This window comes from Lolium rigidum, chromosome 6, assembly GCF_022539505.1.
Source record: "Lolium rigidum isolate FL_2022 chromosome 6, APGP_CSIRO_Lrig_0.1, whole genome shotgun sequence".
Classification (NCBI taxonomy): Eukaryota; Viridiplantae; Streptophyta; class Magnoliopsida; order Poales; family Poaceae; genus Lolium; species Lolium rigidum.
The window spans coordinates 275,788,679-275,811,488 of NC_061513.1; the positions used below are offsets into that span (position 1 = coordinate 275,788,679).

General features: G+C 49.7%; 1 protein-coding gene and 1 long non-coding RNA gene across 6 annotated transcripts; one reads left to right on the forward strand and one right to left on the reverse strand.

The window, feature by feature from the left end:
- Nucleotides 1–8,254: 8,254 nt before the first annotated feature.
- Nucleotides 8,255–11,861, reverse strand: LOC124668015. Of its 5 annotated transcripts, none has more exons than XR_006991520.1 (8): nt 11,580–11,861; nt 11,283–11,415; nt 11,054–11,179; nt 10,560–10,719; nt 10,224–10,397; nt 10,006–10,054; nt 8,702–8,860; nt 8,255–8,559 (listed from the first exon to the last, which is right to left on the reverse strand). It is a non-coding gene; the product is annotated as an uncharacterized LOC124668015 (long non-coding RNA). The 5 variants fall into 5 exon arrangements; XR_006991522.1 differs by having other exon boundaries at nt 8,702–8,909; XR_006991524.1 differs by lacking the exon at nt 10,006–10,054.
- Nucleotides 11,862–12,087: 226 nt separating this feature from the next.
- LOC124664173 (piriformospora indica-insensitive protein 2-like) lies at nt 12,088–13,323 on the forward strand (the record flags this gene model as incomplete). Its single annotated transcript, XM_047201750.1, has 2 exons — nt 12,088–12,514; nt 12,596–13,323. Coding segments are annotated over 2 exons (1,155 nt in total), but the record flags the coding sequence as incomplete, so codon positions are not given.
- Between the last annotated feature and the right edge of the window lie 9,487 nt (nt 13,324–22,810).

The window sequence follows — 22,810 nt, forward strand, 5'->3', positions numbered from 1 at the left end:
TGAGTAACAGCTACCAAGCAAGCTAGTGGTTGTGCCATAGTCCATACACATCATCACATAGTACGCTATCACAAAACATTCTCATCCAAGCTATACAAGTAGGTCTGAAAGACACATGGTTAAGTCAACTACAACGGCAGAGAAAACCATACTCCATGGCGGAGTATGTTGATGTTGTAGTAGTAAAATTCCATCGGTAGTGAGACTGAGGCCTCAGGCAAACTCCATCCTCGCAGCGTGCGACGGAGCAAGAATCTCCATGGCTCACGTCACAGCCGCTGGCGCGTCCTCGTGGCCGATACCGTACATCTCGCCGACGTGAAGACAGACGGACCGAATCGCCTCGACCATACGAGTGATGCAACAAGGCGAGTTCGGCGGCACCGCACCAACGAACAAGCCGGGCGCGATGCCATGGATCCTGGGCGGCGCCGCGTCTCCCATCAACGAGTCTTGATGGGTGTTGGTTGACCTGATGCGGGTGGGGCTAGTGGGGGAGGAACGAGGGCAGATGTGAGGAGGGGATGAAGTATCGGAGTTGGGGGTGACGAGCGGCGGCGGAGGGATTTGAGATTGTCTGCGAGAAGTGAGAGAATGAGAGGGTTGAGTGGGCCGGTGGACCTCTTCTCTCGTGGCCCAACAGCGGGTTCGTTTTTTTCTTTTACTACCAAAGCAGCAACACCAAGACAACCAGGTACAGAGTTGCAAATTTTACAGAGACGCATGAAAGTTCAGTTAGCTGTTCATCTTGTCCATCATTAAAATTGGTAATAAAGATGGCCTGCCTATGTTTAGGATACACTAGTACGTGCGCAGAATAAAGACTGAATCATAACCCCGAAGTGCCCAATAAAATGGTTTGACTGCAACATTTGTGCCAGAGCTAGCGCCTTTACACACATGAATTGGTATTGGGAACTGAACATGTTGTTAGAATTTTACAAAGATCGATTTGTACTACTAGTAAACCAAAAAAATTTATTCTAAAACATTACAATTTCCCACTTGTTCCTAGCTATATACTGATGCCTCATGAAGCTCCATTTAGAATATCTCTGTCATCTCCTACGTACCTAGCTGAACCTCAAAAGATCCTACCAAGTCAACAGTAAAAAATTAAGAGAAACAATGCAGAAAAAGACCAACAACAGAAGATCAGATATTAATAATTAAGAAGGAATAGCCTTACGTACCCTGCTTAGCAAGTCGCCGACGGCATCGAGGGCAGGCATATATATGCCTTTGTGCCTCCGACTGCTAGGACCGTGTCTTCAATCTCTGCACCACGAGTCCACAAGACGTACTCAATACCTAGAATAGACATAACAAGTCTGTATGACACCACCACGATTATACTGAAGAATTAGATCAAGAAAACAAAGAGTTCCTAAGCAGCATGCCTGTGTCTTATCCGCCCAGAATGGCCTTTGCTCACCATGACGTGCACTGCGGTGATCCAGCCTCCGCCGGATTATCTCGCCGGAAAACGTGAATGACCAGTACTACAGGAGATTCTCGAGCCGAAGATGATGGAAATTGTGGTGGAGGCCGTGAGTTCTTTTTTTTTTAGATGAGGCCGTGAGGTCTTGGAGAAGGAAAGAGGTGATATTGGAGGATGAAGCGCAGAGCGACATGGGGGATTTATAGAGCGCCATCGCGGGCAGCTGCGACGAAGGAGGAACATCTGAAAATGCGGAGAGACGACGGATGGGAACGCGATCCTTGTGACGGGCGCGAGAAGAAGCAGCAGCCATCGGATCACCGGGACAGGGACTTGCTGCCTGGGAGCAGGAATCAAGTGTCAGCGGCAGTCACGGGATTAGTTCTGATTTGCTTTGATTGGCTTGTCGCTTTAATCTTGGAGAGATTGTCGCCTGTGTTCCCTCTTCCTATTCAGCCGCAAGATGGATCAGATGATTGACGCAGGGATGCATCTACCAGGTGGGTATGTTCCTTCGGTCGGACATGATCGCTGGCTATTTTTCCATATAGCTTGGTGACTTTTTTTGTACCATCGTCTCCAATCTGATTAGTTAGCTAGGTATGTATATGTTCTTCACTTGATCTCTCTTTTTCCATACGTAAATATATGAAACAACTAATGAGTCAGTTTGGGCACAATGATACTTCGATCTATAGTTGTTGTAGGCTGGGTGGTCCTCCCTCTTAATTTTTTTTTTACAAATAATCATCAACATCAATACGGAGTCCCAAAAGTAATATATTTTACAAGTCTTTGAACCACCTGGAGATGACTAGAAACACTAGCGCGAGCCAAAGGCACGATGTCGTCCTCGACCCTTCATCACCGTAGTGGGCTAAGTTTGTCATACTAGACCTTGTTGCAGTAGACAGACTAAAATTTATCGCGTTAAGGCCCTAAAGGACCAGCGCAACAGAGCAACACATATTGCCAATGATGATATGTATAGATCGGAAGAGACTTACCTAAAACCACACCAATGAATAGGAAAACTGACCGAACCTCAGGAGATCCGGCAGACACATAAGTGCACACGCCCTCCGTCGACGCTAGACACACTACTGAATCAAGGATAGAGCGGCCACCATCTCACCATCCCAACTAGAGGAGGAGAGGCCGACATCGTTACTAGCGAGGGGACAAAAACCTGGATGGGTTTTGCGGCAGCCTCAGGTCACCGCTATCCTCTTTTCTCTTGTACCCATGCGTGCTCCATTTGATTAACCAATTGAGGTGCATCCTAATTACTTTGAACGAAACTAATATGCATCCTAATTTGGGAAGAATGGAGTGTTATTTTGTGATCGCGGTCAGATTACCCGCCAGCACCACAAACACGACCACTTTGTTTTATACTTTTCTTAATTATAACACAGGTGAACCGTCAACCCATTGGCCTTAGTGTACTTGTCATGTGTTATGTATATACATTGGGATTTCAATGTGAAGTCTCTATTTGTAATAACCTTATCCTCCACCTCACTATATATTTTGATCCCTACCGGCGCAACAAGGGAGGATCTAGCAGGTGCTAGGGAGAAACTCGGCATATAACTGGATAGCTCCACAATGGCGAGTGAGTATAACATTTGACTAAATTTTCTAAGTGTATTTTCAGATACTTTTGGCTATAATCCATGTTCCTATAAGCCTCTATATCAAATACGTCGACATATTATGGAGTTACCATCTTGAAATAATAACTAGCATCTCCTCCTCAGCGACATCAGGGCGCCTAGAACCCTAGCAGCTAGACCGCCAAATTAGGGACATGTGCAATCTAGCCGTGACCAACATATATGGGTCTCACAACCGCGCACCACCCCCCGATGCGCAAAAGGTGTACGACTTTTCTTATTCTGACTTTCCCCCTCAGGCGCGCCCAACGTTCCTTTTCCTAGGATGATGTGGATGACAAGAGCTGGCAGGAACGCTTCGTCGTCGTGGACTCATGGTGGACATTTGTTTCCTTCGGAATGTCGCGCTATAGGCTTAGGGTTGTTATGTCACCCAATTTTGTTTCCCTCTAGCTTGGGGGTGAGATAAACTTCTTAGCGTTGGATAGGCGGCCTTTGGACGGTTGAGGTTGTCATGAGAAGGCCGATCCACGGTAGATTGGTCGCGCGAGTTGGATTTGAAGTACAAACTTGATTGTTCCATAAGTCCAAGATGAATTGATGCATAACTACCATCCAAAGAGTCGATACATCACCACCTCGCCCTACCTTAATCTCCTTGTCCACCTCGACCATGCATATGAGCTTCAGCTGGCGCCAGTGCACCCACACCCCTAACAATATTGTTCTAGGATAGTTGTCGCGTTTTTCAAATATACCAACCACGGTGCCGCCGGTTCGACGATGGTGTGGTGTGCTGACAATGCTAGTAGTGGCAGAGAGGAGAGGATGTGGCGTTAGACGCCTACTGCTAGAAGAGACAAGGAGAAAAGGAAAATGAGGAAGAGAGGGAGGAATCTTTTTGGAGGAGCCAATGGTCGGTTGTGTCCTCTTTGTGTTGTTTGTTCCAGCTCGTGTGATGTGGTTCATCTGATGTGTGTTGATGTTTCGACAAGTGCAACACAAGACGAGCACAGGGAATCATCGCCGACAAGTGCATCAAAGAGAGGAGCACGAGACCAGCGGCTGGGCAGCGGCGGAGCGGAGCCGCCGAGGTGCTGCTTTGTTTAATTATGTAATATACTAATACTTGTCAAGGTGTAATGGTAGTTATTATTACGTGCATTGTTTGTGTAATGGTAGAAATTAGGGCGATGGTTATGGCTTGGATGAAACGTTCTTAATTAATTAGCTACTAGCACTTCAAAATGGCTCTGTTCCTCGTTGATAGTATTTCTTAAGAAGAGAGGGAGTACGTGCGTGCACTTTGGCCTTTGGAAGTGAAGAAAGGAAGAGAAAGTCACGTAATTTAAACGACTTCCCGAATCCCGCTGTAGTGCGTATTTAATTTGGCGCTGTCGTTTTGGGCTTCCATCGTAAGTTACCAAAAGCTGAGCTGTACGTACGCATCCAAATTAAGCTGACCCGCGTGCTTGGTTCGTACTTAATCCTCTTCTCTTCGATCACTCATGCATAATCCTAAATGAATCTCATGCACGTGCATTGCCTAGATTCAGTGCTTCGATCACGTATCTATTTGTTACTCGTATTTGTTAGCAGCTAGCTATATTCCTTCAATCTTCCCATCGCGCAACATGCTAGCTTAGCATAAAAATGAGCTATTTCTTCTTGTTATCGATCATTTACATTTTTTCCTAATTCAAGCATCAATCAGGTGCTTCAGCTTTGGCGTCGCAGCCTTCGCCATCGACGGTGGGGCGGGCACAATGGAGTAGTATGAATGATGCAGTATACCTTCTCCATCCATATGCTTAGGACGTATAAATTTCCAGATTTTTGTCAAAGAACAAGGCATTTGGTGCAGGTCCCCTTTTTTTTAATACTACCGTATCCCTCAATCCCCATGACCCCATCCCTATACTTCATTCTCCTCCCATGCGCCTCGAGCTGGAGCAAGCCTTGGCGATTGATTGATCAGGGAGCGGCGTCCCCGTATCACGTCGAAAGGAACCATGCAAGTGGCAGCACCATCGAGAAGGTGGCAGAACACCTCCGCCGGCTTCCCCATCCCACCGTCAACACAGGTGTGACGGAAAAGCAGAACCACGAGCCTCGATGTCTCGTGTCGATATCGAGAGGCACCAATGCGTAGAGCAACTACATGACGATCATGACTCCGGTGTACCGTAGCTTGAGGGTGGATGGGATGACGGCTTAGCGTGGCGAGCTTCGAGGAGCACGGCAACGGATCGTGGCGAGCCGCGGGTGGTGGCGATGCTATGTTTGGGGGGTGAGGCGGCGGCACCGCGAGGTATAGGGTGGCGGCGGCTCCGGGTCATAGCTGGGTTGAAAGCGAGTAAATATGGATTTTCCTTTACTGATGCAAATGGAAGAGAAAGAAAGGCAAAACTAAAAAGAAAATATAGTCTGAGACGCTGCTTAATCCAGGCGCCCGCGAATTTATGCCTTAATGCTTGGAAACGGAGGAAGTATGCAGCAAAACGCCTCGTGGGAGAAGGAGGTCAAAAGCTCGTGGAGGTTCAACAGGAGAGACATCTGGTGGTGTAGCTCGCACTAGCTAGGTCGATCCCTACAGCTAGCTCTGCGCTAGCTTGCATGTGTTTAGTCATGCTTGGTGGTTTTCACCCATGGATGCTTCATGTTCTACGAGCGAGCTAGATAGAGCTATATAGAGCTAGCTGCAAAAGTTACCAGTATTAGGCTGGTGCCAACGCGGGCTGGAGGCGGGGCGGTACCGCCCGCGTCGGGGCGAGAGGGAGGCGAGAGGCGGGCGAGACGCTAGCGGCGGGCGGTGGATCCACCGCCCGGCGGTAGTGGGCGGTACAGCCCGCCTATAGCCCGTGTTGGAGGCGAGAGCGGGGCGAGAGGGAGGCGATACGGTGCTAGTGGGGGCGATAGGGAGGAGAGAGAAGTGAGAGCTGGCACTATAGCCCGTGCACTGGCACCGTGGGGTGAGAGTGGGGTGAGAGTGGGGTGAGAGTGGGGTAAAAGCTGACGTGGCGAGGCTATAGTGGGGTGATGCATTGGTACCAGCCTTAGTACTAATCATAAAGCCCTCTCGAAATATAAGCCTAGCTTTAACCATAGAATAAACTAACAAAATATAATTTATTTGCCACATGAAATAAACTATGGGAAAACTTATTTCAAATACGATCCAGCAGTATAATTTATGAAACTTATATTTATATGTTATATTTTCATGGTTAAAATTTGTCTCAAATTTCAAGGGGTCATATGTCCTTTATCTGGCTTGGCACGACCGAATCCCGCTCAGTGATGAAAAACACACATCACTATAGTGTTGAAGCGACGTGGGTCCTGGTGCCTAGGAGATTTGAGGCTAAAGCATGTGTGTAACCTCTATCTAGATGATACAACCATCGGTACTAACAGTATCTTCATTCGCGTCTCCCAAAGCTGCCCCCAAAGGTTTTTGGGCGCGTCGGACATTTTATCGCCCTAGTTGCGCGCCCGAAAAGCCTTTTCCGCCTGGCGGCCCAATACGCTGTCCAGCACCCAGAGGACGTCCCCGCTCCACAGGGGACACTTCGGGCGCGTTGGACAGAGCGCGAAGTGAGGCGGGGAGTGGCGGACCCGACACGTCATTGACACACGAACGACGCCCAAGCGTCGCCTACCTCGCGATGGAAGTTATTGGCGCGTAGCGATAGTGTTGTTTCCACAGAGGCGCGGCGACACGTCTCGTCGCGCCTAGCTCTCTGTGCCGGCGTTAATGGAAAACCCAAAGCATTTTCGAAACATTAAAGAAATGCAAATGTGGGCAAGAAAACATCAATAAGAAACGAACACGGACGATGCACTCCCGGGCTTGGGTGGTCTCGGTAAATAAGGGGTGAAGGTTAATCTACTCGTATTTAATGTGGTTGTTTGACCAAACTCTTAGAAGAATCTATCAATACATATATTTCATTATCTATTTTATTGATATTGATTTTATATTTTGCATGTTAACGGGTTTTGATAAAATCTTGGTCAAACTTCACATAGTCTGACTTTCTAAAAGAATCCTTAAATCTTGGGATGGAGGTAGTAATTGGGAGAAATAGACATAATATAGCTATACCCATGTGTCTAGCAGTACACGCAATAAAATCGGTTTGGTGGATGAGTTGGTCCTTCAAGTAGCGGGCAGGTAGAATCCCGGTGTTGTCACATGATGTACCTTATATTAGATTAGTAGGTGGGACGGTAATTAGTGATTGTCGATTACGGGACCCCGCCCAACATTTGACGAGCGACAGTTAGCTCCACAAGATTATTAACCAGATGTTAAAATAGGATGTCTTCCCGCCTATATCAGCGATGTAGGTGTGTTCTTGTGTTGTTAATCCATTATTACTACTTGTGTCATTGATATTGAGGGCTGCTTTATCTTGCAATCGAATGTGTTTACCTGCCGTAGGTTTTGGTTCATTTAATAATGAAGGATCCCACCAAAAAATGCTGAAAAGGAGTCTCCACTGGAATATAAAAAGTAATCGTGCTGAAAAAAATACTGCATAAATGAATCAAAGGGTTGCCATTTTGCATTACCGACCCTGCTTGCGTGAGTTGAATTTGGTAATTCTAGTTGGTAGCAATAAATTTTGTGTCAGCTGATTTCAAAATTGGAATTCTCTTTATTTTCAGGATAAGTAACGTTGACCGATTCCAGGAATGCAGCCGCTCGAATCGGGGGAGAGAGATTCTGATTAAGGATAGCTGTAATTTGGGCATGCATCAAGCTGGGTGGTTTGTGGGCCTGGGTCCTCCTCCGTATTTGGATATATGTTTACATGGAACAATACTACTACTCCGGTCCATATTAATTGACTCTAATGTGGATGTATCTAGACACATTTTAGTTCTAGATACATCCATATTGAAGTCAATTAATATGAATCGGAGGGAGTACTAAAGATACAAGACGGAAGGGGTTAGGATAACCGGAGCCTCCGCTGTTGGGTGGCGAGTCTTGGCCGAAGCTTCAAATGGGTTGACTTTTTATAAAGCTAGCCAAGGAAAATGAACTCTCGATCAAATTTGAAGCTAGCTAGTCTAGTGGCTAGCATAGATTGGTCAAGTAAAACCAGGAAATTGAAGTATTTTCTTCTAGAAACAAAAGTTTTAGAGCAGCTAAATAATCAACGAAAGCATAATCAGCAAAGAGTTTAGAATTTCGACATGACCTTATTGTTTTTCGGACATTTAGATCACAGAGCGAACTCGGGACATTTCAAACAAACCATTCAACTCCAGGAGAAACTCCATGACACAAAACAACGAACATCAGGCAAAGCTGATGCACAGCATGGAAGTTTCCACAATCAATCCTCGGACGGACACATACAACACATGCAGTGCTACAAAAATGTTTGTGAGTCTGAACCCCAGCTGCTTGCTGGTGAGCTTGTCATATGTGGCCTGGTCAAACAGCAGCACGTTGTTCACCTTCTCCTTCACCTTGCTCCACTTCTGCAACCCAGACCAATACAAATTCCATGAGAAGACAAGCAGTAAGAGTTGAATCAAACAAACAGGGAGATGGGCAGGATGAGAAGACAACAGTAAAAGTTGAATCAACCAAACAAGGAGATGGACAAGGATGCGATTTAACCTTCTTCTTCTTCTGCTTAGTGATCAATGCCAAGACAGATCATTGGGTCATTCCATCTTAACGAGGCAGTCCTTGACGAAGGCAACAAACTTGTCCTTATCAACCATCCACGCCACCAAGATCTGAAAGTACCCTGTCCACGCGTTCTGCAAAGTGAACCTGCAACACGTGTTTGTTTGATGCAAACAGCAAAGTGGTGAGCACCAATCTGAATGATGAAACAAGAGAAGAAAAAGGATAAATGGAGGTCAGTAAATTGCATAATATTAGATTAGATGTGGACTTGTAAATTTTACTCCAGAAATTAAGTAATGATGAAGAAACGCAAGCAGTTTGAGCAGGACCAGACCAGGAAATCATCTTTTAGTCTTTTCTCGGAGAGCTAAAGGGTAATCAGAACATGCTTGCGCAAAACTGGAGACAATCTTGTAAAAGATAATGGAAACCCAAAACAAAAACTCAAAATTGTTTTGTTTCCACACCTTTATTGCAGAAAAGAGTAGAGCAAACAATTTTTGGGCTCCAATCTCGTCCAACTTAAGTCATTACCTGGCCCAGGACATTAGACCTGAATGTAACATTAACACTCACATTCAGCAGTTTTGGTAACTTACAGCAAAAAAACACATATAGAAGCTTTTACACTGCAAGTAAAATGATGCAGCAAGCCACCGAATTCACTGGATAGAGCTCAGCTTTAGTTCAGTTATAGTACAGGGCAACTAATCCACTTAAATTTCCAGTTCAGCTAAAAAGAATATTTTCTGGAAACGCATTCCAACAAATCACATGCAAACAAATTATCGGCAGTAATCCAACTTATAAGAGAATCAGTAAATGAAAATCTCCAGCATTAATAAGAAAAATATCATGTTAGACAAGCGCTTAAGTTTGCATCTAGAGTTGCATATAACTCTTTTATCAAAAGACGTAGAGTTCAAATTAGCAGCTCGTCTTTTTCCAATATTTTTAGATTCTTTGGAACCCCGATTCAAATGAAGTAATGGACATTTCAGTTCCGTTTGAATCTCGTATAACACAGGTCTTTCCACGTGATTAGAGAAATTAAGAAGTATATAAACCAAGGAAAATGAGTTTATATGGTTAGATGAACATAATCCACTATCCTGAGCCCTACATTTTCTGCCAATCACCGATGGATGGAACAGAACATATGGGATATAGCTCAACCGTAACAGCGGCACATCAAATTCTAGGTTTAGACAGAAATCTGAGCATGCTGATGCATCAAGCACCATGAACTGTAAAAGTAAGCTATTCAGAGTGATGAGTAGTGACATTACGTTTGCCAACAATCTTCCTGACCTTGCTCACAAAGTCCATCTTGATGGCCTAAGAAACAACCAGCAAATGTTGATACAAACACCGACAAACCTCAGTAAATATACAATCAAGATTCAAATTTTTTAAGGCGACATAATTAAATGGAGTAAAATCGAACAAGTGTGAACCATAGAGCATGTAGAATAGAAGAGGGAAAAAGGGAACCCGAGTAGCTCACCTGAGGTGATGTAGTCGCCGCCACCAGCGGCATGGTGCCGGAAGGCAGCCTAGCCTAACACCGCGGGAGGCCATCGCCCCCAGCAGCATTGTGCCTGTGGCCAGCCTAGCCTAACGCCGCGGGAGGGCACCGCCAGCCTAGCAGGAGCTCCGGGTTCATGGGCGCGTCATTAACCTGAAAAACACGTTCAAACAGATGAGGTTGCCGGTGCAGGGTTGTGTTTTACGCAAGAATGCAGACCTAACTAGCTCCACTACATCGATCGACGCCCAACCAAGAAGGTGGATTAAATCAAGGAGATGGACAGCCCCTTTTTGAACCTAGGCAGTAACCTACCGGTGTCGTGGATCAAGTTAGCATGTAAAGGTTGGACATGTGGTGCGAGACCCCAGCAGCAACAGGTGCGAGCTGTGGCTGCGGCCAGCAACTCATGTTGGTCGTGGTTGAGGAATACGCCGGTCGTCTCTAATACCACCGCCACCAATCAGTGGGTGACCTGCAAAACAGAGACGAGTTAGCTGCTACTCCCCATGAACTAAGTAGGCAGGGAACATTGATTAGAACGAAAACTAAACATGCTGATGCATCAAGAAGCATGACTGTAAACGTCGACTATTGAGTCGGAACCAAGCATTTATGTTAAAGGCAGCTCCATTTACTGACGAAAGCAACTAATCCTATAGTTGAGTTGCAGGCGTTGCTGAATCTAATCCAGTTGATCAAGTCAAACCAAAGCTAGCAAGTGCGAACCATAATTAAATGGAGAAAAATGGAACAAAGGCAAAACGGCAAGCATGTAGAAAAGGAAGAAGGGAACCCGAGTAGCTCACCAGAGGTGGTGTAGTCGCCGCCCCCAGCGGCGGCGTGGTGTCGTTGGCGAGCCTAGCCCAACACCGCGGGAGGGCACCACCAGCCTAGGAGGAGCTCCGGTTAATTTCAAGGGAAGCGTCATTAACCTGAAAGCACACATTGAAGGAAGCAGATGAGGGTTTGCTGTTGCAGGCTTGCACTACTTATGCAAGAATGCAGGCCAAAAAACTACATGGATCGATCCCCAACCATTGCAGCGAAATTGAAGCATAAAGGCTGCCCGTTATCTGAACCAAAATCTTCCCAATCGAGCGAGAGCACCTCGTGGCCGGCCGTGGTTGGGGAAGACAGAGCACCGCCACCAGTGAGAGCACTGGGTGACCTGCAGAAGAGGGACGAGCAGATGAGTTAGCGGCATGGTCTCCCGATGGCCTAAGTAGGTCGGGAACCCCACCCACCCACCCACCCTCCATTGCGAGAAGGGCGGCCCGTTTTCTGAGGAAAACAAATCTTCCTGACCGGGAGGTAGCGGTGGTTGGAACATACCATGTCCCCGAGGAGCTCGTCGGCGGCGTCCTCTTGGGACTGTCGCGGTAAACGGCAGGGCGGCGCAATCACGACGGCCGCCGCTGGCAAGGGATCTGGGTGGACTCCGGCAGCAGCAGCAGCATCTTGGGCTCGCCGAGGTCCATTGCTGCGCGTTCGTGTGGGAGGAGGGGCGGAGTAGAGCGGCTCGCGGCGGAGGGTGGTCGACCTTGTTCGGGGCGATCCGATTTGAGGATGGATCGGGCGGAGTTGAGGCGGTTTTGGTGAAATCGGGATGTCGCGTGGAGAAGGGGAGCGGCAGAGGGAGAGGGGGCTGCGGCGGCGGCGCGTGCTTTGTGTGCAAGGGTTGGGTTTTTTTTTTTTTTTGAGAAGTTGTTTTTCTTTCTGAGAGAAAGAAAGAAAGAAAGAAAGAAAGAAAGAATATACCCGCTTAATTGTCGTGAAGCAACGCTAGGACGTGAGGAAGGGTGTGCGCTCGGTAAGAATCGGATCCCTTCTTTTGTTCTGCTCGCAGGGGGTGTCATGTGACCTCTTCAATGGGCTGTGGTATCCGACAGTGATGAGCATCGGTCCAGTGCTGGACAACTCGCTGCAGTGCGCCCCGGACGCCAAGTTCAGCCCGCAGCTGTTCGACCTCCGCCGCCTCAAGAGCCTCTCCTTCTACGCCTGCTTCCCGGCGACCAACCCCACACCCATCCCGGCGACCAACTGGGAGAAGCTCGCCGGCAGCCTGGAGACGCTCGAGTTCCGCACGAACCCGGGCCTGACCGGCGCCATCCCGGCCTCCCTCGGCCGCCTGGCGGGCCTCCAGTCCCTGGTCGTCGTCGACAACAACCTCACCGGCGCCGTGCCGCCGGAGCTCGGCGGGCTCGCGAGGCTGCGGCGGCTCGTGCTGTCCGGGAACGGGCTGTCGGGCCCGGTGCCGGCGACGCTCGGTAATAACGGCCCCCACGACGAGCTGCTGATCATCGACATGAGCAAGAACTATCTAACCGGGTCTCTGCCTCCGTCGCTAGGTGGGCTCAAGGGGCTGCTCAAGATGGACCTGAGCAACAACCTGCTCGACGGCCGCGTCCCGCCGGAGCTGGCCGGGCTCGAGAGCCTCACGCTGCTCGACCTCCGGAACAACAGCCTCACCGGCGGGCTCCCGGAGTTCGTGCAGGGGATGGCCTCGCTGCAGGACCTGCTGCTCTCCAACAACCCGCTCGGAGGGAGCCTGACATGGTCCGGCTGGGAGAGGATGGCGAGCCTCGCCACCCTCGACCTGTCCAACGCCGGGCTGGTCGGGACCATCCCGGAGTCCATGGCGGCCATGCCCAGGCTGCGGTTCCTCGCGCTCGACCACAACCGCCTCTCCGGCGCCGTGCCGCCCAAGCTCGCCGCCATGCCCAGCATCGGCGCCATGTACCTCAACGGCAACAACCTCACCGGCGCACTGCAGTTCTCCGCCGAGTTCTACCAGAGGATGGGCAGCAGGTTCGCCTCCTGGGACAACCCCGGCTTGTGCTACAGCAGTGCCGCCGGCGACGATGCGCCTGCCGGCGTGGCCGTGTGCAAGGACGACGTGCAGGAGCCGCCCAGCGGCGTCGGCGTCAGGGACAGGGTGGATGGGACTGGGAGGAAGCCCGAGGCGAGCTCCAGCCTGCAGGCGTCCTCATCGTCGTCGTCAGGCCGCTCTGCTCCCATGGTCACTGGACTCTGTTGCTTGGTGCTTACACAGTGGGTGGTCATGGTGGTGTTGTAGGCATGCAACAAGTTCAGATAGAAGGATGGAAGATGAAATTATAGCTAGCTCGAATAGTTTCCATGGCTGCTCTCACTTTTGGCATTTTGGCTGTTGGTTCTTCTGCCTATGAAGAACAGAAGCAAGAGGCAACTAGTGATTAATCACAGTAGTACTCTCCTGGTTATGTACTGACAGGTGGCTTGTTCTTTTGGTGTAATTAGTTTGACAGTTTATGCTGTTATGATAAAGCATGAGGATGTGGTTATATGCATGTTCTTACGTTTTCTGCTTAAATCACTCCTTCACGCTTACATTGATTTAATTCAAATTCCCTTGTCTAGTACTCCTGTGTTACTAGTGCTACTGAACATAGTCCTGGAACAGAGCGTGCAGTCTGAAGTTTCAAAACAATATTCTTCCACACTTGGCCAAGCTGTAGACCCTTGGCCAAGCTTTCAACTCTTAGAAAAAAACACTACTTTGTAGTCGCGTCAATCTGAATGGTGTGATAATCCTATTTTCGAAAAAGGGGCTTTATTACTCAAAGTTGTACGCCCGGTATCTGCATAACTAAGATGCACACAGCCGCACATGGTTACATGAAACACAAAGTTCAACCCAAAAGATATCTGTAAAATGAAACATATCATGGAAGCCTCCACCCATGGTGGATATAAACTCTTTGGCCGAATTCTCCAATCGTGTAGACTTCTCCGTAAAGAGGTCACGGTCCTCCAAGCGTTGAAGCGGCAACCATAAATGTATCGTAGCCGTGGACCGATAAATTACCTGCATGAGAGAAGAATTTTTATCATTAAAAACTTTGTCATTTCTACGTAGCCAGAGCGACCATATAACAGCTAACGCTCCCACCCTGATAAGACTCCTAAACCTGACCTCAGCCAGTTGCCAAAAATATTTGCAATGCTACAGGGAGGGTATAAGCTAGATAATATCTGAATGATTGACCATATAGCTTTCGCGAACCGGCACTGAAAGAAGAGGTGTTTAATTGTCTCGTCTTCGTGACAGAAAATACATTTCTTACATCCATGCCAGTTTCGTTTTGCAAGGTTATCTTTGGTGAGGATAACACCACGGCGTAGGTACCAAGCAAAGACCTAAGTTTTTAGTGGTATCCCAGCTTCCAAATCCTCCTATTATTATAAATCGGGTGAATAAGTAGGATTAACGCTTCGTACATGGATCTTACAGAAAATTTGCCATTTTTGGTAAGTTCCCAATGAAATATATCTTTCCGATGAACCAATTGGATTGAAGCTAATCTCTGTAGCAATTCGTCCTAAGAGTTTAGACGGGGACCGACTACACTACGCCTAAACGTCATAGATGGTGGAGTAGTTTCCATCATGCCTTGTACAAGATCGTACGTCACAAGCGTGATAAGCCTATGGATACGCCACGGGGAAAGATGCACCCATTTTAGACATCAATTATATCCATTTTGGCCCGTCTCTAACCCATTTCAGACAACAATTATATATGTTTCGGTGTATAAGCCTATGGATACGCCACGGGGAAAGATGCACGGTTTATAATTAGATAGTTTTCTATGTTTCAATCTCAAAATGCGTCTAAGTCATAAACCAACTATCCAAGTAAAACGAAACTTCCCTTAGAATACTTAATTGAACATACATTGTTTAGTGGACAGTTTTTTTTTAATTGAACAGTTTGAATTTTGATTTCAAAATTTGGATCAACCGCGTCCATTGTAGTACCGTACATAGGCAAAGTCACCGTGGTACAGTGGTACTATTGTAGGCAAAGTCAGTGAAGCCCCGTCCATCACTTCCAATGTTCCATGGATGGATTGATGGCAGCAAGCATACCGTGTTTTTCTTCCCTCAACAGAAGAGAGAACCAAGGAAAGAAAGGAAGGCAACGACTGCACTGTTGATCTTTTATCCTTGCGCAGTTGCGCTATTCGTCCTGTTGATTGCCCGGGGCCCCCTAGCTTGAGGTTTTAACCGCATTCAGATTCAGATCGAGTTAACCAGAGGAGGACGTCCAAAAGCTGTAGGGCGTTGATGATCCGGCGACGCAGGGCAGGGTACCTCGCTTGCCGTAGGCTGTGGCTAGCGCTGGCTGGCCGGTGGCTACTCCGGCCAGCGTTGTCTCCTTCGCGCAGGATCCATCCAGTAGGAAGTGCTAGTGCAGTGCTACTTGTGTATGTACTCCTAGCTTCATTCTTTTATTTCTTTCTTGTGTGTAGAGTGGTTTGTAGCCTGCGGAGGCAGCATGGCACGCAGTGAAGCGTACACAGTGCAGCAATGAATATCTCTGGCCGCTGGCCGCTGCCTGTAGGCTGGCGGCGTCTAGGCACCGTACTGCTACCACTCTACCTCGTAGCATAGGCTACACTCATCCAAGCCCCTTGTTAGGGCATCTCTAGCGGCGCGACGCATATTATTGTTCGCGTGCATTCGTTTGCATCGCGCCGCGAACGGTAAAATATTCATTTTTGTTCGCGCGTCGATTTGTGTTTGGGGTTGGCTCCAGCGGGGTGACGCATTTTTTTTCTTGTTTTTTTTCCCTCTTCTCCATTTAAACATAGTTCCAAATATTACATATTGAAACATGATTTTACACAAACTAACACATAGTTTGGAACATGGTTTACACAAACTAACACATAGTTTGAACCATGGTTGACACAAATATAACATTTTTTTAAAAAAAGAAACCAGTTGTGTTGATTTCCGTATGTTCGCTGCCAAGAAAGAACATTCGAGGGCACACCCAATCACCCAAACTGGAAAATCCAGCGGGAGGAGACGGTGCCCTTGTTGGTTCTACCGAGGAAGAACAGACATAGACCTCCACTACTGGCTTCGTCTGGCCCATAGCCAGATTCGCTGCAAAGAAAGAACACTCGAAGTTCTAACTATCGGTGTTCGAGCCGGATTCGTCGGTGTGGTAGTGTCTGCGGCAGGTTGTGTCGTCGAACACCTTGACGATCATCTCGCCGTCCCCCTCGTAGAGGAAGGTGAGCTGGCAGCCGGGCTCGAGCGCGAGGTCAAGGGCGAACTTGTCCCACCCCGTGTGCAGGTACATCTTGCCCTGCCCGTCGAACAAGACCTCCACGGTCCAGCGGCAGAAGTTGCAGCTGGCCTCCTGATGTCTACGTGTGCTTCTATTCCTGTAGACAGTGTTGGGCCTCCAAGAGCAGAGGTTTGTAGAACAGCAGCAAGTTTCCATTAAGTGAATCACCCAAGGTTTATCGAACTCAGAGAGGTAGAGGTCAAAGATATCCCTCTCAAGCAACCCTGCAATTAAGATACAAGAAGTCTCTTGTGTCCCCAACACACCCAATACACTTGTCAGATGTATAGGTGCACTAGTTCGACGAAGAGATAGTGAAATACAAGTAATACGAATGATTATAAGTAGCAATTGCAATCTGAAATAAAAATGGCAGCAAGCGAACATGTAGCAGAACTTGTTGGAAACGGTGTTTCAATGCTTAGAAACAAGGCCTAGGGATCATACTTTCACTAGTGGACACTCTCAACAATGATCACATAATTGAATAAATAAATGCTACTCTCAAACACTCTTTTGTTGGATAACAAACACCATTCATTGTGTAGGGCTGCAAAAGCACACCTCAAGCCGGAGTAAACAAGCTCCACAACATCATAAAGGAATCACACACGATGCGCACACTGTCACCATTACACCGTGGAGAGTGACTCCGGAGTTCATATTAAAGTAACCTCTAGAGTGCATAATAGACAAGAGTAACATCTACATATTCAACTAGATTACAAAGCTCATGATCACATAAAGATCACACCATGGAAGAGAGAGATGAACCACATAGCTACCGGTAGAGCCCTCAGCCTCGGGGGAGAACTACTCCCTCCTCATCATGGGAGTCAGCAGCGGCGATGAAGATGGTGGTGGTGTCGATGGAGATGACTCCGTGTTAAACGTAGAGACACATGTTGGTTTGGGTGGGATTGGCTCAACGCTCTGAGGCGTGGGCTACCTCGATATATATATGGGTACCAAGAGGTACGTACAGGTTACAGATTACAAATACAGGATATACAGTCTAACACCCTCCCTCAATCTTAACTGTGACCTGAAGTGCTCAGTAAGTTAAGATTGCGCCTACATCCCGTGAACAGCGGAAGCGACAATGGTTTGGTGAAGATATCAGCAAGTTGATCTTTAGATGAGATAAACCTGATCCGCGAAGCTTCTTGGCAACTCGTTCTCTGACAAAGTGATAGTCAACTTCGATGTGTTTCGTTCGGGCATGAAATACTGGGTTTGAGGATAAGTATGTAGCACCGATGTTGTCACACCAAAGGACAGGTGGCTGCCTCTGGACAATCCTCAACTCACGTATGAGAGACTGAACCCAAATGAGCTCCGCGGTGGCATTGGCAACGGCCTTGTATTCAGCTTCAGTACTACTCCGAGACACTGTAGCTTGCTTACGTGCACTCCAGGCGATCAAGTTAGGACCAAAGAATATTGCATGGCCCCCCGTTGATCGCCTGTCGTCAGGGTTACCAGCCCAATCCGCATCACTAAAAGCTGAGAGAACAGCTGAAGGCGCCGGCCTGAGATGAAGTCCAAAAGTGATAGTGGAACGAACATAGCGCAGGATGCGCTTGACAGCAGACCAATGAGTGTCCCGTGGTGAATGAAGGTACTGGCAGACACGGTTAACTGCATAGGAGACATCAGGCCGAGTGATGGTAAGGTACTGGAGACCGCCAACAACACTCCGATACTCGATAGCATCATCGCAGACGACAGAGTACCATCGGTAGCGGACGCAGTGTCGGTGGAAGACATAGGCGTAGTAGCAGCCTTGCACTCAAGCATGCCGAGCACGCCGTAACAGGTCCTGCGAGTACTTCGCTGTGAAAGCGCAAGGCCATCACCGGGATAAGTGACCTCGAGCCCAAGAAAATAGTGTAGCTTGCCAAGATCCTTGATAGCAAAATCAGAACCAAGAGCCACAATGAGACGATCCGTAGCTGCAGCAGAGGAGCTAACCAGAATAATATCATCAACATAAACCAGAAGATACATGGTAACCTCTGGATGCTGAAGAAGGAACAGTGAAGTGTCAGCTGTAGATGGCACAAAACCGTGAGAGCGTAGGGCAGCACCAAGCCGTGCATGCCATGCACGAGGTGCTTGCTTGAGGCCATAGAGTGCCTTGACCAAGCGACAGAGGTGCTGGGGGCGAGCAGAATCAACATAACCAGGAGGCTGTCGCATGTATACCTCTTCCTCCAAGACGCCATGAAGGAAAGCATTCTGAACATCCATCTGACGGAGATCCCAACCTCGAGTGACAGCGAGTGAGAGAAGCAGCCGAATAGTGGTGGGTTTAACTACTGGACTGAACGTATCCTCATAGTCAAGCCCATACCGTTGCTTGAAGCCTTTTGCAACCAGCCGAGCCTTGTACCGCTCAATAGAGCCATCAGCATGCTTTTTGACTTTAAAAATCCACTTGGAGTCAATGACATTGACACCAGAGCGAGGAGGAACCAGCTGCCAAGTGCCATTCTGACGGAGAGCCTGAAATTCAAGGTCCATGGCAGCACGCCGGTCGTGGGATGCTCATCGCAGCTTGGTAGTGACGGGGTTCGGCAGCTTGGGTCGATCGCGCTTGAGCCAAGCGAGCAGCAATCCATGCTACAGTGCCATCAGTGCGTGTCTTGGGTCGATGAATTCCACTGCGACTGCGAGTGTGGGGACGCAGCGAGGCGTTGACTGGAGGCGGCGGAGGAGCGTCGCTGGAGGACGGCGACGTCGATGCAGCTGAGGCCGGGGAACCAGCGTCAGGTGGTGGTGCAGAGCACACAGGCGAGGCTGGTGACGGCCCAGGTGAAGACAGCCCAGCTTGGGCTGAGGGCGTAGGCGACGCGCAGGGCGACGCACAGGGCGGCGCAGGCCCAGTCGGCGGGGGCGAGGCGGACGGGGAGCCAGGCCGGGGCGACGCAGGCGCCGGCCCACCCGCAGGAGGCGAGGGAGGCCGCGTAGGCGATGGCGGCCTGGGCGCCAGAGGCGGCGACGGAGGCGCCTCGGGGCGTGGTGCAGGTGCATGTGCCATGCACCGATCGACGTGATCGTCGACGGGGGCATCCAGAACCTCCACGCGAGCGCCGCGAACAGTACCTGCACCATGGTTAGGCAATAATGCAGGAGAATATGCAGCATCATCAAATTGGCCAGGACTAACAAGAGTGGAGTTTGTGGGTGGCACAGAATGAGATGATGGCATATTTGAGAAGGGAAACAGATTCTCGTCAAAGACAACGTCTCGAGAGATATAGACACGATTACTAGGAACGTGTAGGCACTTGTAGCCTTTGTGAAGCGCACTATACCCAAGAAAAACACACTTTTTGGAACGAAATTCAAGCTTATGATTATTGTAGGGCCTAAGGTGGGGCCAACAAGCGCAACCAAAAACTTTGAAGAACGTATAGTCAGGGATTTCCTTAAACAATAGTTCAAGAGGTGTTTTCATGTGTAGGACTCTAGTGGGAGATCTGTTGATCAAGAAGCAAGCGATGGAGAAAGCATCACTCCAAAACCGAAAAGGTACGGATGCATGTGCCGGAAGAGTAAGGCCAGTTTCGACTATGTGACGGTGCTTGCGTTCAACCGCACCGTTCTGCTGATGTGTATGAGGACAAGAAACACGATGTGAAATCCCAAGTTTGTTAAAGAAGGTGTTGAGATTGCGATATTCGCCCCCCCAATCCGACTGAACATGAATGATCTTGTGCTTGAGAAGGCGTTCTACATGCAGTTGAAATTGCAAGAAAACATTAAACACATCAGCTTTGCTCTTAAGTAAGTACAGCCAAGTAAATCGACTGTAAGCATCAATGAAACTGACATAATACTTATGACCACTGACAGAGGTTTGGGCAGGGCCCCATACATCCGAATAAATAAGTTCAAGTGGGTTCGTAACAATACGAGTAGAAGAAACAAAAGGTTGTTGATGACTCTTTCCCTGCTGACAAGCATCACAAACTGCTAAGGGTTTATTACTAGATGATGTAGGAAGCTCATGACGATTGATGACATGGCTAACTATGGGAGATGCAGGATGACCATGCCGCGCATGCCAATGAGCCGAGGACACGCGCACACCACTGAAGACCTCCGGGTCGGGTGACCCAGACGCCGGCGCCTCCGGCCGCATAGAGGCCCCGATGGACCCGACCTCTAGCGGAACCTCCCGTGTGACTCGATCCTTAATGAGAAGATGAAAGGGATGAAACTCACAAAAAACATCATTATCATAAGTAAACTTACGAACGGATAATAGATTGCGAGTAACATGTGGAACACAAAGAACATTACGAAGATGGAGTCTACGGGAGGTGCTAGAAAGGAGAGATGCCCGGCCAACATGAGTGATGGGCATACCTGAACCATCGGCGGTGCGGACCTTGTCATGCCCACGGTAGGGCTCCTGCGAGTTGAGCTTAGCCATCTCACTAGTCATGTGATCCGTCGCACCGGTGTCGAAGTACCAGGTGGGATCAACTGAGTAAGATGGCGTATAGCCCGAGGAGTTGCCCGAGTAGCTGTCGGCGATGGCGGCCTGCTTCTCGTTACCACGACCGTCGTTGCCGATGCCGAGGAAGTCACGTTTGAACCGGCGGTGACACTTGGACGCCATATGGCCCTGAATACCGCACAGCTGGCAGGTGGGGCGAGGGCGAGCGCCGGTGTTTGGCGGAGCAGGAGCGCGCGGTTGCCACTGTCCGCCTCCTCCAGTGGGCGGACCAGATGGCGGGCGAGGCGCAGGCGCAGGCGTGCAGCTTGCACTAGGAGCGCCACGGTGCGCTGCATGTGCAGCGGCATGATCCGTGATCGGAGTGGTACGGCGTTCCTCGATGCGACGCTCGGTGTAAATCAGGCGGGAGTAGAGATCCCGCTGCTTGATCGGAGTGTCCCGGCCGTTGACGTGCTCGACGAGGTTGTCGTAGTCGCTGTCGAGGCCATGAAGAACGTACTCCGTGAACTCCTCATCGCGAAGCGGCTGCCCAATGGACGTCAGTGTGTCCGAGAGGGTCTTCACCTTGTTGAAGTAGTCATGCGCCGAGGAGTCGAGCTTCTTGCAATCACCGAGTTGACGCCGAATAGCCGTGCCGCGAGCAGTAGACTGCTGCGAGAACGTGTGCTCGAGTGTGCTCCATATGTCAAAGGAGGACGAGGCGAAGAGAACCAGGCCGGCAACACTCTCCGTCAAGGACGACTGCAACGCGGAGACTATGGCCTGGTCCCGGGCAACCCGTGTACGGTGAAGAGGGTTCGGCACAGCCACCCGCGTCCCATCCGCGAGAAACGCCGCGACCGTGCGTGGCGGGCAGGCGAAGCTTCCATCGACGTAGCCATCGAGATAGCGGCTGTGGAGGAGCGGCAGGATCTGAGCCCGCCAGTACAGGTAGTTGTCCTGCGTGAGGCGTACGGTGATGAGATTCGCCAGTTGTTGAGCAGTCGGGACAGCGGCAGCATCGGCAGGGGCCGGGGCATCAGGCACCGCTGTGACGTGCGGCGGAACCTGAGCATCCTGGGGCGCCGCAGCAAACCCTGGTAATTGCGGGATCGGCGGGCCAGACAGATTGGTCGGAAGCGCCGTGTAGGGCACCAGGGGGGCCGAAGGCGCGAACGATGGTGGCGGAGGCGGGAAGGATGGCGACGGCGCCGATGGAACCGGCGGCGGCGGGAAGAATCCGCCAGAGAACGCCGCAGTGCCAAGGTGCAGGGGGCGTGACGAGAGCGCCGATGGAGCCATCTGGCTGGTGGCGGTGTTGGCGAGCAGAGCCGCCAGCGACGGCGGGATGAGAGGTGCCGTCGATGCAGGGACGGTGGCGGGGAGCGCGGGCGAGGTGGAAGCCGAGGCCCCGGACTCAGTCATGACGGCGGCCGGAGAGGGTGAGCGGCGGCGGCGGCAGATGAGAGGGGGCGGCGGCTAGGGTAGGATTCGTTGACCTAGTCTGATACCATGTTAAACGTAGAGACACAGGTTGGTTTGGGTGGGATTGGCTCAACGCTCTGAGGCGTGGCCTACCTCGATATATATATGGGTACCAAGAGGTACGTACAGGTTACTGTAGGATAACGTTGCATAGAAAACAAAAATTTTCCTACCGCGAACACGCAATCCAAGCCAAGATGCAATCTAGAAGACGGTAGCAACGAGGGGGTATCGAGTCTCACCCTTGAAGAGATTCCAAAGCCTACAAGATGAGGCTCTTGTTGCTGCGGTAGACGTTCACTTGCCGCTTGCAAAAGCGCGTAGAAGATCTTGATCACGATCGGTTCCGGCGCCACGAACGGGCAGCACCTCCGTACTCGGTCACACGTTCGGTTGTTGATGAAGACGACGTCCACCTCCCCGTTCCAGCGGGCAGCGGAAGTAGTAGCTCCTCTTGAATCCGACAGCACGACGGCGTGGTGTCGGTGGCGGTGAAGAAGTCCG